Here is a 19,710-nt window from a genome sequence, read left to right as displayed (position 1 = left end):
CGTAAATGAAAAATCTATGATGAATTAAGAAGAGGAACGCGTCTAGACAGAAGATCTTAAAAGGAACGTTTGTTTTTCTTTGCAGCGACGGGTTCTTCTTGAAGGTAGAGGAGTGGAAAGAAAGAAGAAGAACGGATGAGGCCGAGGATCGTATTGAGATTTCTCGAGTTCTGCTATAAAAGACGGATCGTCATGGAAGAAATTCGATTCGGATCGCGAGAATTTCATTGGGCGGTGCATTAAAATGATAGGGTTCGTTCAACCGTGTTTACATTTCATTGCAACTTTGTGACATCGTCCGGTGTTTTATCTTGTCTTTATTTATACGTCTCCTCGGACCCTTTCGAAGCTGAAAAAAGGAACCAATTCCAACGTGGATGAAATCTTTTGTCGCGAAACCGTTTCTGGGAAGCAGTTTCAAGGGCAATTTACAAATTTTTATGATGATCAGACTTTCTTTAACATTCAACATTCGTTGTCATTTCGTTTTTATGATCCAATTCTGTGATCCTCTCGCAAAAGCGACAAGTTTTATTTCTTTAATTGTGAAGTAAATAACTCAGTGATCCCATTTCTATATATTTCTTCACGTTTTCTTTTTTATAAAATTCCATTTTCTTAGAATCTTTCTTCCTTATGTCTTACTTAAAATCCACTTATTACAGCCAGTCACAAAAGTTTTTAATAATCATCTTCAAATAACAAATTTAAGATGTTTTTAAGATGTAATTTTTTAATAAGGCAGAGTAAATATTTAAATTATAAAATGATTTATTACATTGTTAATAATCGATTAATTTTTTAACTCCTTTAGAATATAATATGCTATCCATTCATACTTGCGAAATCATTGATTCGATCACTTCTAATCACTCAAACGCAATACCCAAATCAACCCGTAAACCCAATCTCTCCCTCGCTTCATTGCTCGATAAAACCATCCCCATTCCCCGAATTTCAACGCACCCTTCGATCCACCCAATCTCCTCTTACATCCGTCAACATCCCGATCTATCTCAACACCATTTCCAAACAAACTATCACTCCAATCATTTAATCCTTTCTCTCTTGAAAAAAAAAAAAAATGTATCAATGCATCATCAATTGCATCAAACACGATGACAAGTTATTCCTTCCTTTCTGAAGTTTTAGCAATCACTTCCCCTTTCTTTCTTAAAAAAATTATAGAAAAAGAAAGTCGAGTCAAAGGGAAGAGGGAACTGTCCTTTCTTTTTTCAAAAAAAAATTCTCAAACAAGGATGCATCTAAGATGGAACGAGCATCCCTCATCTTCCCTCCACCTTCCTTTCTTCCTTTCTTAAAATTATCAACGAGGTGCATCCAAGACAAGGTGGGGGAGGGGGGGCGGAATTCGGAAGAAGGAAACGGCGAAAGGAAGGACGGAAGGAAGGAAGGGTGCAAAGTCCTCCTGGTGGGGGTTCTGGTTGTACCGTTTGAAGGGGATGCGCTGCAAGAAGCGCGTGGTAGGTCCGGCTGCAAAGGTATCGTCACGTGGCCAAGGGGGCGGTACCGTTTTCTCGTGGCCGCCCGGTATAAAAGAGAGACGTAGCACCGGTGCATCCACCAATTACTATTGCACTTTGCCACCGGGACGGAGGCAAGGTCGTACGACCCTCGACTCGAATTGTCTTTACGCGTGTGTGTCACGCTGTCCGCGCTTCTTCTTGTTCTTCTTCTTGTTCTTGTTCTTGTTCTTGTTCTTCTTCTTCTTCTTCTTCTTCCCCGTTCTCCACCATCTCCATCTCTGGGACCGGAAACAGCCTGTATCGGAAACAGGGCGTTACTAGGCGCCTAGATCGCAAGGATCTCTCTCGATCTGTCACGATCCTTGGGAAAGAGGGGCCGAACTCGCGGTGACCGGTGATCGTATGTGATGTATATATATATATATATGCACACGTTTCGTACACAATTGCTGCAACAGTGACGTTATTCGCAGTGGGTCGACTGTATATAAACTGTGCCATAACTGATATTACATGTATATACATATATACACACATATATATGTATATACATATATGGGAGAAAAGAAGGGATACTTTTTAGTGATGGAATTAATTCAATTTTAATTTAATAAAGTAGATGAAAAATTGAAATTCAATTAATCGAGAAAGCTGATAAGGATAAGATTAATTTGTACGTAAACGAGTTTATAATTTGCATTCTATTCGTTGTAGAGTCTTATCTCGGTCAAAGTTCAAAAATTCATACCACTGTTTCAGCATAATTGTGCAATTATAATATAAACGTAGCCGTGAACGATTTTTGGAACCGGAAAGAATTCGATCTTAGGGGATACAGTGTCCCATCTGCCTCGTAAAAGTCTGCCTCCTCGTACTCGTTCGAGGGTGCTCGGTAAGCGTTAACCCTTTGCCGGAAAGGACGACACAGTCTCGGGGGAGTGGGGGGATGATTCTTCGCTACTTTGGTAGCTTTTTAACGGTGTTGGTTTATTGCTTATATTGTTATATGTTTAAATTGTCTTTTTATCTTTGTTTTTTCCTAATTCGAAAATATGGAAAAAAGAAAAAGGGTTTTTGATTGGTCTTTGGGGAAAAGAATTAAATTGTTAAAGTTTTTAACAGCTTGGATAATATTGATTTATGATTTGTAATTGTGATAATTTCTAGTATTGGTTATAACGTTATTGGATATAAGATAACTTATTTCTTTTATCACTAAAAAATGCATGACGTTATTATGTTTCGTAGTTTGTTTACATATTGATTTTTTATTTGATAGTTTAAGTTTTGACACTTTTTTATAACTATTGTAAATTTTATGCACAAATTATGATTATATTTATTTTAAAAAGTAAAAGAAAAGTCGGAATATTTATCGCAAAATGATTAAATAGTTGCACTCAAACTGTTTTTACATAAAAGGATTAATAATTATCGATCAAAATTTACTGAAATAATTCATCAATCAAACGAAGCAACGATTCGATCGAGTGGAATAATGAATATAAAAAAAAAAAAAAGGAAAGAAATATTACATAATCCAAGAAAGGATCTATTATTTACCAAAAATACGAACGAAAAACAAAGTGGACAAAGTTGCAAAGAGTGAAGAAAGGCTGACTGGGGATGATTAAGATAATCGTTAAAGCTGAAACAATCGAAAAACTTTCTATACTTTCTCATGCACAATTTTATTTTCAAAGTAAAATATATAATAACCACGATACTATAATAACCATCATTAAACGGCGAGGGAAGTAGCAAGAAAACAGAATGGACCCACTGAGTGGAAACGGAAACTGAAGAAGCGAAACCGAAACGAGTGAAAGGAGAAACACGATTCTCGATCGTCGACTCTATTGTTTTCTCCGACTACCACTATTATTATTCACGAGAAAAAACGTAGAAGTAAGATTGTAGAAAGATCGACTGAAAAAACGATTCTAAACTCAGTTAAAAGTGTTTCAGTTTTAGTTTTCTTTTCTTTTCTTTTCTTTCTTTCTTTCTTTTATAAAATTTGGATATTTGGAAGTCTCAAAGTTTATCATCCAGGTGCTTTTGTGAAAAGTGTGAAAACGAAATTAGAAATACTTGGAAAATATTTGAAGCAATTTAACAAGTACGTAGTCGCATTTTTACTTATTTAATTTTAACGATTTAAAAGATTTCAATTCCTGAATATTTCCCTGCACGTTTGATATTTAAATTTAATTACAACGTTTTATAATTTAATAGGAAATTTTTGATTCAAAATTTTACAGATATTTCTTCCAATAATATTTCAGACCAATAATCTTTCTCAAAATTTACTTCCATCTCTAACATTCTTATCAGTCGTAATCTCTATTATTATTATTACTAATTTAATTAATTTTGTCGATAAAAAAAAAAGAAAGAAAGAGAGAAGAAAACGATGGCAAATTAAAAACGAGAATCGCGAAAAATTATTCGTGAAACGCGCACGGAACGAAAACTGTTTACCCCGATACTCTCGATTTACGCTCGAACGCGGGAGAGATCGTCTTTCGTCGCACTTGCAATTTCTTTCCCCTCCTCGCCGCGCGACGCAAAAAGAATCCGAAAAATCCGTCATCGGAGGGACGGAGAGTTAACGACCCTCGACGAGGGAACAAAGAAGACACTCTCGGCCACTTTTCCTTTTCTACCTTCCCCCCCTCCTCCCCTTCCTCCTCCGTCCCCTCCCCCTCCATTCGAGCCCCACCCCGGTCTTCTACCCGGTCGAAAAAGGAGGCCTTACACAATTTATGCATCCGAAACAAACAGAAACGCGGCTATACTATAAATATCGCGGAACCGGGCAAAAAATATCCCCACGGTGGGACCCACCTTCCCCTCAGCCCGCGGGCGGAATCGAATCTCCCGCGGCGTGCAACAACACTGCTTTCCTCCTACCTTGTAATACAGATACCGAATACCGGAAGTAAAATACCAGAAGAAGAAGAAGAAGAAGAAGAAGGAGAAGGAGAAGATCGCGATAGCCGGGCCCCGACAAAGGGGGCGCATCGCGAAAAAGAAAGAAAAGGACGAAAAGGAGGGAGACGAAGACGAAGGGAAGAAGGAAGAAACAGCTTGGCGGATAAAAGATAAACGCGACGTATTCGGAAAAGCGACGAAAGAAAGTGGAAAGAGACGAGAAGAAGAAGAAGGAGGAGGAACGAAATGAAGGGAGACGGAAAAGGAGAGAGGGAGGGGGGAGAAAGATAAAGAGGAAGGAAAGCGTAGGAGGAATGAATCGCAAGAGAGTGTGAAAGAACGAGGCGATGGAGCCGCGTTCAGGAGGAAGGAAGGAAGGCAGTGTCCGGGGAGGGGAGGGAGGGAGGGAGGGAAGGGAGGGAGGGAGGGAGGCGGTGAAGGGAGGATGGCGAAGAATCAGCGAGGAGAAGGAGAAAAGAAGGAAGAGGAGGAGTAGGAGTGGGCTAAGGAGAAGGAGGTATGGTCGAGAGGAGAGGTCGTGGAGAGAAGGAGGCGAGACATGCAATGCATGCATGCATGCATGAGACAGGCAGGCGGACAAACAGGCAAGGCATACAGGCAGATATAGAGGAGGCAGGCGCAGGCAAGGCAAGGCAAGGCAAGGCATAGAGGCATACAGGCAGATAGGCGAGCCGGTGCCGCCGCCGCCGCCGCAGCCGCAGCCGCGATCGCGCGCTTCAAGAAGGGAAGTGGGGACACAACATAACACAGCGCGGCCGCGTGTGCAGACCGCTTTTGCAGAGCTTCGCTCGGCACACGGGGAAACGTTCCGCCTTGTATACTGCTGCTGCTGGCTGCTGGCTGCTGCTACTAGCTGCTGCTGCTGCTGCTGCTGCTGCTGCCGCTGCTGCCTGCCGACTGTCGACTGTCGACTGCTACTCTCAGTCTGCCGGGCGGCCTCGTGCGCGCTTGGTTTCCATCTGACGAATCTGCGCGCCACGAAACTACCCGCGCTCGTTCTCGAGACCCGGAACGGTCGAGCGGACCCGCGATTACGAGCGAGGATATAAAAGAGAGTAAAAAAAAAAAAAAAAAAAAAAAGAAGCGAGGGAAACGAGCGAAACGACCTCGCAGCCGTCTCTTCGTTGTCTTCGTCCTCGTCGTCATCGTCTTCTTCCTCTTCTACTTCTTCTTCTTCGGCCGTAGATAAGATCGTCCGTCGTCACTCGTTGGCGGACGATCGACGGGGACGATCGTGGTGAGTGAGGCAGGTCGTGAGGCGGGCCGGCTCGTGCTCGAGCCGATCGTTCGCGAGCAAGAGGCCGGAAAGATACGCGTTTCGCGCCTCTTATCGTGTCCACGTGTCGCCGCGGACGTTTCGAGATTAACCTTACCAACCGGTCACGAGGACTCTAAGAAGGAGTAAGAAAGAGAGGAAAAGGAGAGGAGAAGGAAGAAGAACGTAGGAGGAGATGGTACACGCTGGATGGTGCGTCGTTGTGACATGTGTCAGACGATCGAAATGAGACGACTCGTAATTCGGAAGCGGAAGACGCGTGCCCCTTGAAGGAAGAAAAAAGGAAAGATATATATATATATGTATATACGTATACATGTATATACATGTATATATATATATATACACACGCATACATGTATACGTACGGAGCTCGAGAAAGTACGCGATTGGTGGTGCACACACGGTGACAGGACAGAATATTGTTGGGTGCTGCTCTAGGCTGGGGACCGTTTGCCGGAACGAAACGGAACGGAAACACGTCGCCTCTTCTACAGGTGTTTCGAATCGATTCCTCGGCTTCCACCGAACGCCCTTTTCCCCTCTCGGCCTCTCTCGGCGGCGTGCTTCACCTCGTGGATGGTGTGACTGTTCAGTGAGTTTCCTTGGCCGGACACGTGATCCGCAACACGGGCCCTGTTCGCTCCTCGTCGCCGCGTGTAGTTTCTCTCGCGTTCACCGCCCGTGAAGTTTCACCGGAGAAGGAATTAATCGCGTATTACTCGATATTCGATCGGGATTTATTCATAATAATAATAACTTGGATAATAATAAAATCGTCACCGAAAAACAAACTCGACGCAGTGGTCGCCCATTTCCTCTCATCGAATCGTTGCTTCGAATCAATCGAGCGAGGGAAGGAAATATTTCGGAAATATACTCGTGTGTCGTCCTTGTGAAACTTTCTCGCGGGAATGCGAGCCACATTAATCGCGTGGCAATCGGGTGTGCGCCTCGTAGCCGCGTGACACCGATTCCTCGGTGTTCGGATTTTTCGGCCCTTCATCGCGGCCAGATGGGACGATAAGACGCGGGATAAGATAAGAGAAACGGCACCGAGGAGGAAATACTCTCTTCTTTTCTTTTCTTTTTTTTCCCTTCGAACTGTAACGCGTATAATCCATCCAATTGTTGGTGCACAGTATCGTTAATATATATATATATATATATATATACATATACTTAGAGAGTGAATAGAAGTGGAGAGGAAAGGGGGGGCGGATCGTGGTTGGTAAAGGATCGAACGTTTCGGTGTGTTAAATGACGAGGTGGTCCAAGAGGTGGAGGTGGTGGCGGCCCGGTAATACGTGGTAAAATACGTTGGGGGCGAGAGAGAAGTTTCGGGGAAGACAGGGAAACAGGGTCGGCAGCGCACGGGGAAGAAGCGACAGCGGCGTGGCAGATGAGATGTGAAGCACGAGGACTGCGCGGCGTGGAGCTGGCGGGAGCGAAGGCGGAAGTTGAGAAGCCGAAGCTGCCGAAGGCGGTCGCAGGGGCGGCGGCAGCTCGAGGGGGCACCTGGCGGGGGCCGCCTGAGATGACGACCCTGCGACGGGGTATCGTGGCACCCCGGTACAACACTTACGTTCTGGTTTCGTTGATCGGACTGTTGCTTCAGACCCAGTCTGCGACGGGTGAGTGCACGTTTATCTATCAATCAACTTGTTCTTCCTTATTTTTATATTTCTCATCGAAGCGAGAAGATTCTTTTTCCTCGGATTTTTTCGGAGGGGAAAATCGATTTTAGATTATATCGAGAGGAATATAAAAAGTTAGGATTGTAGAGATCGTTGCTTTGTAAGTTAATAGATGAGTCGTCTCGATGTTAAAGTTTGGTTTTTTGTTGTAAAAGAGAGAATTTTATATAGATGTAATTTTATTTATGTTAAATTTTGTTAAATAACGTAGAAAATTATCAATGGATATTTTGTAAAATTATATTATATTTTCATGGTCATAGAGAATCATTCATTCTCTACAAGAAATTTTCGTGTTTCAAGTATTTAGTATTCAAAAGATTAAGTATGAATAGTTGAAGACAATGCAAGATAAGACTTTTACACGTTAAAGCAAATTTGATTTATAAAGGAAATGGAATAATTTTAATTATTTCCAGTTTTATCGTAATATCATATTTCTTTTTTATTTTGATCGTTAGTTTTTCTATCTTCGAATAGATTAGATGTTTGATAGGATATATGTCGATTATTTCATCGAAAAAAGAAGAAATAATGTAAAAAAAAATATTTATATAATTTTTAATATTTATTCAGATTAGTTTCCTCCGCAAATAATTATTTATATATAGTATTTAATTATTGCATTCTAGAAATAGACAAAAAATTATTGATACTAAGGAGATTTATACAAAAATTTCAATTACAGAAATTCCATTTAATTAGTGATAAGAAAATAAAATAAAAAAAAATGGAATACAATAATAAAGAAAGAAAGAAAGAAAATTCATCGAAACCATACTGAACTCCATAATTCAAGGATGGTGATGTAAAAAGCTCACCCCGATTAATCGATAAAAATCAACGTCCCAAATTTCTCGCTTCGCTGTATTGGCTGTATTAAGATGCAGCTGCTCGATACCATAAAAATGTCAGGATATTTCAGAAAAGTAGAACATTTTTGCAGGTTGTTCGCATTTGTACACCTACATTTCTTTATTTTTATGCGAGAGATATTCATTATTCCACTTTTACCGTAATAATTATCATTGGATTGCACAAAAATCAGCACAAATAATTTGAAATAACGTTAAAAATATCGGAGCTCTTTTTTTTTATATTCCTTTTAAATTTACTGTTAATTATGATACAGCTATTGATATAGTTAATAAACGTCACACGATCATATATATATATATTTATTGATAATAAAATATATTTATTGAAGTTTTAACATCACGCCTGTGTGCATAAAACTGTACGGAAAATTTGAATAATTGAATTATTCGTATATTCGAAAAATCCAAAATAACGAGAATAATAGAATTTATACTGCGTGAACAAAAGTGTTCTAATATATCTTTGAGCGACAATATGATACATGACATCCTAGCTTCCTTCTGAAAATTAATGTCAAGTGTATGACAAATATTGCTTTTTAGTTTTCAAAGTATGATATATGAAATTTGTTACACATAAAGAATGAACTACATTCCACCATATTATTACGCTCATTACGTTTTCATCCTTTTTTATTTTTTCTTATTATGAAATTACTATAATTAAAGCGAGGAATGTTGCGGTTGACTTTCTCCCTAATCAACGATAACGAACGTATTAAGACGACTATCTTCTTGTTATATACGATGCTTATTGCATTATGTTAGCATATATTAAATAACGATTTATGATTGTATGAATTTATAATTACAATATAAGATTTATCACTCATAATATAATACACATTTCGAATAATCCATCTTCTTCATATTTATAACAATATTTAAAAAATTATTTACAAATTGTTACTATATGTAACAAGGATTAGATAAAAGCGTTTGAAGCGTATTATTATTATAAATTTACGATTATTATAAAATATGCAATAAAATAATAATAAGAAAAAGATTGATGTATCCATTTTTCAATATAGGTGTATAAGTGAAATTTAGATATTTACAAAAGATGAAATGTCTGTCTATAGTTAAATGGTCAAAGAAAGAAAGAAGAAAGGTGAAAATTTATGATGTATTAAATCTTTTATAACTCAAAAATGATGTAACGTAATATATCATTTGGCCCATTTTATCATCTTCTTTAACGCCAATTTCTTTTCAATGGAAATAGGATAAAATATGACTCATAGATTTATGATATATTTTATTCTCTTGTGATGACAATTTCTTCTCTAAAATATAGTTACTACGTATAACAAATTTTTTCGATCCAAATTTCTATTTCTCTGTTCGTTTAATATTAAAAAATTAAAAAAAAAAGAAAGAATTAAAAATTTAATTTAATATAAATAAAAATGTATAAAGTATTCCAATAAACTTTTAGAAAGAAATTATAACTTTTAAAAAGATCGTAATTTTTTTTTTCTAAAATTCTAAAATTAGACTATCTGATTATTTATTAAAAAAATATTCTTCTTAAAAAAACTTTTATTTCTATTTTATAAAATGATATATGAAATATCGAGATTATTAATCAGTATTAATCATTTGTCATTTGTATCTTTCAATACATTTCTTCAATTATATTCTGAAAAAATTTTAATGTATCGACACAACGCTTATTTTTATTTATTTTTTTGTTATACATCTCTAATTTATATTTTCAATATCAGTTTAAAAATACGATACGATAGAAAATTTGGATAATTTGCAAAGGAAAATGCATCGAGATCGATTCGTTTGATCGAAAACCTTCCCTCCCCACCCTCCATCCATCGCAATCAATTACCGGACACTTTGCAAACGCGACAATAGTTAACGTCTAATGACAACTGGCGTTGACGTAACTCGAAACCAGGGTGTGTTCCGATTGTTATATACCAGGACTCCAATTTTCTCGTTACGCAAACAACGCGGAACAATCGATCAATCGAATTGTTTATTTATCGCGAAGTTTAGAATAAAGTGTGTCACCATCAACTCTCTGCCTTCTCTTCGATTCGATTCGGTTTGATCGCATTGTCGATTCGTTCCGATTTTAAAACGTAACAGGTAGACCAGGGGGTGGGTTATATACTTATTTTCGTTTCGACTCGTTTATTTTCGCTACTTCCTGCCGGGAGGAACGTCGTCGGGAAGAAGAATTGGCCAAAGTATTCGCAGGAATCTTATAAAATGAATTTGTATCGATGATGAGAGGCATGCATTAAATAAAGCCTGATTCGAGGCATTGTTTCTGAGAAATATTCTGATAAATGATACGAGTAATCTTTGAAAAAATTTTTCTTTAGATTTAGAATAAAGAGAAACGATATAATAATTGCAATTATTTAGAAAATACTTTCGTTTTTATATTGTTACAAAGAGATTACACTTTACTCGTGTTGATACGATGAATAAGAAATATTTTTTTTCTTATAAAAGTTAAGGAATGTTTACTTATTTTTATATTTATCATATGGATTATCGAATAATTTATCAAATTGTTAAATCATTAAATAATATCGATAGAAATATTTGTGCATAATCAGATTGAATACAAGTAAAATTGTACGAAAATACGTTAGAAATGATACTTGAAGAGAAAACTGAAGCAAGTCAAAAAGGTGATTTCTTTTTGTTAAGCAAGATAGCATTTAAATTCGATAGAAAATTTTTACAATTAGTCGGATCACCAGAGTAAAATGTTTTTATATAGATGATGTAAATTATATCGTTCGACATTAAGCATTAATAGAGTTAAGCGTTTAATGGTATTTATAAGCGGCAAAATACTTGCGATTCAAGGTTCTTAAATTAAAAAAGTGGACGTGTAGCGGCGACCAGTTGGATTGCATCTGCCGCAAGATAATTACATTGATAATTACATTCGTTCGCAAAGGAACTACTTATTGTAAAGGATGCGATAAAGGGGTTTCGACGCGAAAGAAAATCGCAAATAAGACGATATGTAGGATACAGCTGTGCATATACCTATAGTATTTTCCACTTAATATTATCTTTGGCAATGCAGATATGGGAAAAGTACCATTACTTGAAAAGCAAATTATCTAAATGTTCTAATCGAATGTCGTATTATGCAAATATTTTACAAATTGAATATTTCACTGTTCAAATTAAACCTATTTTATCATCCGAAATAACTACATCTTCTTCGATGTAGTGAATGAATGTAATGAGGCATTAAAACCAGAACTCTAATTTAGAGGAAAAAATAAAAATATTTTTCCCTTTGATCATTAATATTATCATTTCTTATTATAATTTTTATATTATATTATTATATAATCTTCAATTTTATTTTTATTAAATGTCATATTTAATCCGCACTGATAACAAATTGTGTCTTCTTCTATTATTATTTTCTCTTATTAATATTATTGATTAATAATTAAATTATTAGATTCTATTACGTTTTCCTTTATGGATAAAGTATGGGCAAAATGCATTGTCCCCGTCAAATAATTGCCATTGTTAAATTACTGCACACTGTCATCGAACCCAGTTGTGGCACAACTGCAAAAGCGTTAAATGTTTTTACCTCGTGGCAAGCCACGTTAGTCCGTGTTCTCGTTCTATTATTGTCTACTTTGCACGTAATTTAAAACGGCTGCTAATCGGGCAAGTGTCGTGAATTACGAGATCTCAGCCACCCGTACAAAAAGAAATCGTGCCCCCTTCCTTGAAAAAAACGTTGTAACTACGCTGCACAAGGCAGAAATCCAGAAATGTATATTTTATTCCCTAACGATTATTTCGGTGTCGTAAACCGAAGTAACCGAGACAGAGAAAGCAAGTTTTGCAGCATGCTAAGAGGAATATGCGAATAAGCGAGAAATTGTCATAATTGAAAAGGACGTCTTGGCGAGTGGACTGTGTCGAACAATTTATTTTTACTAGACGTATGGAATTCGTGACGCTGTTTGGGAAAGTTGCTCCAAAGATTCTGACCGCTTTCACGATATTAGGAATTCGAAATTTAAAATTTTTAAACTTTTCGTATCGAAATTTAAAACAAGATGATGAAAAAAGAATAAATAATATATAAATTCAAATAGCGATAACGTAACATTTTAAAAATTAACAATATAATTTTATAAATAGATAAGGAAGAAAATTTTTAAAATTAGTACAATTTTTACTTTTTTGAAAAAGATGGATAAATATAAGAATATTTAAAGAAAATGATAGATTTAAACAACGAGACTATTCTTCGGTTGATTTTTCTTTTTTTTTTTCTCGTTTCAATGAGAACGGTCTTAATGTTTCTAACGAGGACGATTAGCTCATAGACAATGATACGTCGTGAAATCGAACTTAATCATCTAATGCAATTAATTGGATTTGATTCAGTAATGCTTAATAGATCGTATTATTTGACGCGACGCTTGCGTCATCGTTAGTCTTATTTTTCTTCTTCTCTTTTTTTTTTTTTTTTACATTACGAATGAAAAAAATTTACAAACGATTATTCGATCTTTCGATCACTTTTGTCTTTGCTATTTTTCGACTTTCGTTTCCAAGATTTCTTTTTTTTATATATATTATTAAATACACAAATAAGAGAGAATAATTTCGTTACTGAGAAAATTTCAAAGTCGCAAGTTTGTTTCGTTTATCATCAAAGATTTTTAAATAAACGGATTAGAGAGATATAGAAAATTTTGAAAAAAAGAATTGGATAAACAGCAATCGTAGACTAAATAATTTTCTTTTTATTTTTTATTTGTGACTCATTCAATCTATAATTCCATATTTAATTTACGAGCAGATAATAATAACAATTAACAAATTATCAAATTACAAAATTCTCTTTCGAAACTTCATAATTTATTCATGATTTACGACACCTAGAACTCGATCTTCAAAATTTTACATCAATATTAATCACAAGAAAAAAAAAAAAGAAGAAGAAGAAGATGAAAGAAAGACAATCTCCTCCCTTTCATCATCCTTATCTTATCCTTGCCCCCGTTATCGAACGATCGATCCAATTCGATCTTTATAAATAATAGAGCAACCACCATTATACCATTTCCGCTTATCGATCGCTTGTCACGCGAGAGGAAAACGCATCTCGAAGGCCGGCATCCACGACGCGATGGACAATCGCGAGCGACGATCGCCAATTATCCGCGCGGTGCCGGCGAAATTAGTGGCGTTGATGCGCGCTGGGTCGGGCATGGAAACGCGTGGTCGCTCGCCTTCGGACAGGCGATAAAGTGCGAATTAATTCAGCGCTAATTCCACGCCTGCCGGCTCCCACCGCCGCGGGGAAAACGCGCACGGCCCGATGAAAACCGAAACTTCATTAAGCTCCACTTCATAATTCGTTTCGTTTAACGACAATGTTAATACGGCCTATCGGCGTTCCAGCAAACATGGAACGGATCATAGAAGGATTTTCGTCCTCTCGAGCAGTTTAGATCTTATCACTAAAATAAGAAATTATTAATTTTTATAAAATAATGGAAATATTTAATTTTTATTCCTCTGATTGAAATCTTGTTTCAGCGACAAAATAAAACTTTTCGAGAAATGATATCGACAAAATTCTTATATGAAATACATGGAATTGTTACAATTCAAAGTTGGAAATAATAAATTGCCAAGAATCGATAATTTTTAGATCTTCATCTTGGTTCGGAAGCGTAAGATTATGGTCCAGCATTCCGTCGAAACGGTAAAGGTTAAAGGATCGTTTGCTTTAAGTCTGCTACGACCTCTGAATCTTTTACGATCCCATTGCGTTCTCGTTTTGGTAAACAACAGTTAAAAGTAAGTTCTTAAAGTAGATAAACGTCGAAGCGTTAAAGGAGAAGAATACAATATCATAACAATACCTTGTCTTTATAATCTTCGATAATTGATAAATCCATTACCGAATGATCCAAATTTAAAAATCTTTCGAAGACAATGAAATCTCATATCAATTTTATATCAATGATATTTCGAGTATTCAACTATCGATACAAGAAACAGAAAAAAAAAAACGTAATCGAGATGCAACTTTATACACGAAAAACAAAAATTCAAATTTCGTTTGCTTCTTGCTTCGTCGATCAAGAAGCAACAACTGACAATCGAAAGAGGAAAAGAAAGGATCCTACGCAACACGATCAACTAGAACGAAAGAGAAAGTGTCGTTTTACCGAATCTCGAAGCGTCAAACACTTGACGAGGTGGATCGTTCCGTAGGGGGTTGTTGCAGAAGCTTGACGCGGATGTATCAAGGCTGATTGCAAGTATAATTGCAAAAGAGACGAAAGGAGATAAAGAGAGAAAGGGCAACGGCGAAACAGAAAAAGAACGAGAGAGAGAGAGAGAGAGAGGAAAAAAGAGCACGGAAAGACACAGAAAAAGAAAGGGAGATGGAGAACTAGAGGGAATCGAAGTGATCCGAGACGACGAAACACGGGGACGAAGGGGGAAAGAAAGAAGTCGAGGGGGCAGCGGTCGTTGGAAGGGAGGAGAGAGAGAAAGAGGGACACGGAGGCGGGGAGAAAGAGCAAAGGGTGGGAGGGGGAGAAAGCCTGGTGTAATGGAGGAACCAGTTTGCGGGTCAGTGCTCCGCATCAGCGAGTGGAGCTTCAGAGACTGTAGACGCGAGGACGATGCCACCGGGCGAAAGAAGGACGGGGCAGAGGGACCCTGTAGGTCCTCGAACAGGGACGCGAGGGAGGAACGAAGGGCCAGAAAGGCAGATAGGGAGGGGGGGAGGGGGGGCCAGAAGGGCCTGGCGAGTCGCGAAGCCGCTCTCTCGACCGAGAGAGAGAGCAAAGGAGTGTAGGGCCAGCCTGACCAGCGTGAACTACGCGCGAGGGAGAGGACTCTCCACTCTTGGTCTGGCTGCTCCTCTCTCTCTCTCTCTCTCTCTCTGTTTCTCTCTTTCTCTCTCTTTGCTCTGGCGCCATTTTCCTGTCGACCGAAACAAACCAACATCCTTGGCTGCCTTTCGAAAAAGAAGAAGAAGAAGAAGAAGAAGAAGAAGAAGAAAAAAAAAAGAAAGGAAGAAAGGGGAGGCTTTCCGCCCTCGTCACGACGAAGGGGAACTCCAGAGGTCTCCTTGGCCCCGTCACAGAGGGAGGAGTAGCAGCACAGGCCTTTTCGCCGCTCGTCTCGGCGACCGCGAATCGTAGACGTCGGCGACCGATGATGGTGCTTTTGGATACTCGCGACTGTATATAAAAGGAGGGGGGAGGGGGGATTTCAGAGATCTCGAGATCTCTGACGCGACTGACGACTACTCCTTGTCCATTATCGTTTCAGGAATTCAATTGGGAGAGAAGTGTGGCGTCCAGTTGAGGAGGGGAGGGGGGCAGTTGGGAGTATCAGGGAGATGGAGAGTATTTTTTATTTAGGGATATCGAAGGTGGATTAGCTGGATCAACCGGTTTACACGGTTATTGAATACAATTTTCATTGTAATTAGTTAATAAATAAATGTTTTGCGACTACGATGATGAATTATAACACGGCGAACTTGTTTATATATTATTACGTACGAAATATATGCATATTGAGTTGAAGTGTAATATTTAATTAATAAATATCGAGTTAATAAAGATTCTCAATGCTATTTAAAAAACTTGTTGGATTTGATCCGATTCTATCAGTAAAAAGATTACAATTTTATTAACAATTTTATTTCGATAAGATGTTTTCTTCTTCCTCGAATTTTATGAATTTGTTTTTTGAACGGTGATATTGATTTATCTCAGGAGCGTAACGCTGTTTGGAGTTGTACCACGATTGAGGAAATGTATTTTGGATTGATAAATGTTGACAGGAAAAAGGAAAAGATTTGAAGAAAATGCAAAGTATGTTGTTTAAACAAATTGCATAACGGTTTTTTATAAAGGTAATAGGGAATAGATTGCGAAGTAACACAGAACGGAATTGTTCAACCGTTATACAAAGCAGTATTCAGTTTCCTCGTTAACTCCTTTCGCTCCAAATGACAAATAGGTTGGCGTTAAAACTGCTCAAGGCATCGACCTGGTTTTTGCACTATTGCAACGTCACTTTAAGTGTATAGGAATTAAAGCATTATCGTGCAGTGGTCAGTTCAAAGGTGTTGCGTAACCGAGCGAAGATATCATTTGTTACAACAAACTTTTATTTGCTTTTTTTATTCTCTCCAGGTATAATAGTGGAATAATTGTTCGAAAGTAAAATATCTTTCCGATTAGCCTTAGCCTTATAACACTTACACTTATTAGGAATTAATTGAAATGAAATGTATGCATTTCAACTCGTTATACATCTAATTATTTTTCACAATAGATTTCTATTATATTTGTTTTCATATTTTCATATATTGAATTTCTTGAAATTCTTGAAATTCTTTTTCTTTATTACTCTATAGATGTACGTTAATTATTATAAAAAGTATAAATAGGAAAAATTTCATTCATAAATTTCTTCAATTGAACAAAATAACAAAAGATATCTCTATATTCGAAACGTTTTGCCCGATCAAAATTTCCAATCCAATTTAATTGCACATTTAAATAAACGAAGCTTCTTACGAAATATAAGCGAATTTTCCCAATCTTTCTCGCTTACTTAGAAAAAAACTAATTGTACACAGCGTGAAGAGTAAGCGAAGATCGAAGAAAGGGAAAGAAAAGGAAAGAAAAAGGGAAAAAAGTTCCGCTTGCTGCCAACCTCACGGAACGAAAGCGCGGTCTTCCGCGTAGCTCCTCGAGAGCGGCAATCGGCTGCATCACATATTGTAAGTGATCACGTTTGCACGTCGTAAATATGGCCGTTCGCGTGTACCCTCGATCTTATTGATCGTGCCGGATCGCAAACGTTTCACCAGGTTCGTTAACGTCGGCGAAAATATTTTTAATTTCCCCAACTTCTCGTTCCTATGCCTTAGATCACTTGACAGCAAGCTGTAACGTTAGATGTAATCCTCGTGTTCGTTATATTTTTAGTTAAAATCGGCTGCTTTACGTAATCGACCATTCGTCCGGAATATTTTTCCTCGAACAAGTTTTTTCCTTTCGTCTCAAACGATAAGTCGAAGATACTCGTCTCGTTCTTCGACATCAGGAATTTTTTAATTTTCATCTATTTTTTTTCTTGAATATTATGGACAAGATTCATAAATGAACAAATTAATATTCAACGAAACAATGTAGATATATAGTTCGAAGAATTTATTTCCAAAAAATCCTGTTATGATTAAAAACGAAGTTGTGATTCATTGAAACAACTTTTATTAAAAAATTTGGTTAATTATATAAAGCAATGTAAAGTTATTTATTACTATTCGAAAATTATATTTTTAATTATTGCTTTGATTATACGATTATTGATATTATTTATTAACGATTATACAATTCATTCTGACTTTTGAAATAATATAAAATATTTCATATTTATTCTAGAAGACTAGAAAGCATAGTTTCCTAGTTGCACGTTGAGGGAAAATTTATAGTCAATAGTAATTTTTTTCTCCAAATTTATGAACGAAGAAAATCTGATTATAGAAGATTAATATTCGTTCTATTCGTCCATTGTATCTTGAGTTACAGATACGCGTGATACGTACAACGATCTCAATCTCCTCGACAACTTGAGAAAATTCAGTTCAGACTCGATCGGACAATACCTTGAAAACTTGGAGGTTTCAAAGTTTTCTAAACGTTATGCGAGTAAACATCGCGTGTTAGGCGCGAACAAATCACGATTCTAAAATCAATTATGTCGCAGCACCGTTGGACACCGATATCGGGAGATCGAATCGTACGATCGAGTCGAAAAATAACGGACTATGTATATGCTTCGAAACGGCGCGGCGTTACGTAAAATTATGCCAATGCGAGTTCTTTAGCTTGCACTTTGAACGAGTCAGTGGGTGGTATGATATTTTGTACAGTTTCTCGAACAGAAATATTGCTTTCTTGAATCAATTTCTTACTTCTTCCCCTCCTTTTTTCCCTCTTATTTTATTTATTTTTCCATTCAAATCTGGAGAACGTCGCGCGTACATTTATTTACACGTTGTTATTTGAATATCAAATATACAATTCCTTGAATACACTTCCGCGCGATACGTATTTCATATCTATTTATTATTACATTAGGAATATGATTTTTCGTTACGAATTTAGAATTAGATGTAAAATAAATTCGATAACGTATGAAAATTTTAATTTATAATTTTCAAAAATTATAAAGAATATAATTTTAATTGGAATTTTTATTCAATCATTAAGCTGTCGAATGATAATTCCTACGATATATAAGTATGCAAATTTTTCAAAAGAAAATATTTGATATGCATAATATCGTGCGTTTCAGAATATGTAGAATATATATGATGATATTATAATTCATTATTATTAAAATTTCAAAGAATATCATCTATTAATACCAATTATTCTTCTTATTAAATCATTATCCTGACATGCAATTTTTTCCTCGAACAAGTATCAATGATATAAGAATTTTAAATTTTGCTCAAATGTTCAAATCTATTTTCGAAAAGAAAAAAATTCAAAGTGCCCGCCACGAATGGTTTAGAAAAATCGAAACTTAGCTTAGTGAAAATGGAGAATCCTGTTCAAGGATAAGAAACAATAAGTGCGAGTTGGAGCGGAGTTTTCTGAAACTTAGGCGAAACCGAGTATTTGAACGGACAACGCGACTGGTTCTCTGTACCTAAGCCGTGTTTATGTATGTCCCGTGTACACACGTATCGGATTAGCACTTTGACTTGGAGGCCTTTAATATGAGTAGCGTAGCAAAAACAGACCGACATGCATGGCCGAAGGCGCAGTCTGCGGTGATGATGAGGTTGCGATAAAACACTCGAGTTATGCGCGCGCGTGCGGTTAGTTTCAAGTTCCAACAACGAGAGTGATTACTCGAAAACCTGCACGATAAAACCGACGTTATCGCGGCAAGTAGTAGAAATGGGTGCTCGTTGTGTATTGTGGGAATAGGATTCGATTTCTCTTTGCTTCAGGCTTTTGGAAAAATTGATGGACGCGGGAGGAAAAATCGGACCAACTCGAAATTCGAATCGAATCGAATTCAATTTTTACAAGAATTTTAATCATTCGTTCTGTATTATTAATTGGTCTTGACTTGTAAAATTCCAAGATATTATCTACAAGTATAAAATTAGACGAAGTGTATAGTCGATGATTATAAAATCTTCTAAAATTTTAATTATTTATTTTTCGATTAAAACTTTAAATTACAAAACTATAAAAATTTAATCTTTACTGTTGTGAAAAATAGTTTCAGATGAAATTATTCGAGAAAAGTTATTTCATTATGAATTTTGAATGATAATAGCTTAGAATATAACACCCAATAATATATTGTTAAAAAAATAA

At 36.8% G+C, this 19,710-nt stretch overlaps 1 protein-coding gene across 1 annotated transcript in view; it reads left to right on the top strand.

Moving 5' to 3' along the window:
* The first annotated feature begins 5,222 nt into the window (after window positions 1-5,222).
* LOC411058 overlaps window positions 5,223-19,710 on the top strand; it is a 78,282-nt gene continuing 63,794 nt past the window's right edge. Inside the window, exon 1 of the mRNA XM_026440871.1 lies at window positions 5,223-7,352. Coding sequence (XP_026296656.1) covers window positions 7,121-7,352 — 232 coding nt within the window. The 5' untranslated portion in view covers window positions 5,223-7,120. The remainder of the gene's footprint in view (window positions 7,353-19,710) is intronic.

This window comes from Apis mellifera, linkage group LG5 (genome assembly GCF_003254395.2).
Source record: "Apis mellifera strain DH4 linkage group LG5, Amel_HAv3.1, whole genome shotgun sequence".
Classification (NCBI taxonomy): Eukaryota; Metazoa; Arthropoda; class Insecta; order Hymenoptera; family Apidae; genus Apis; species Apis mellifera.
The sequence above is the reverse complement of the archived record's forward strand: the minus strand, read 5'-3'. Positions and strand labels throughout refer to the sequence as shown.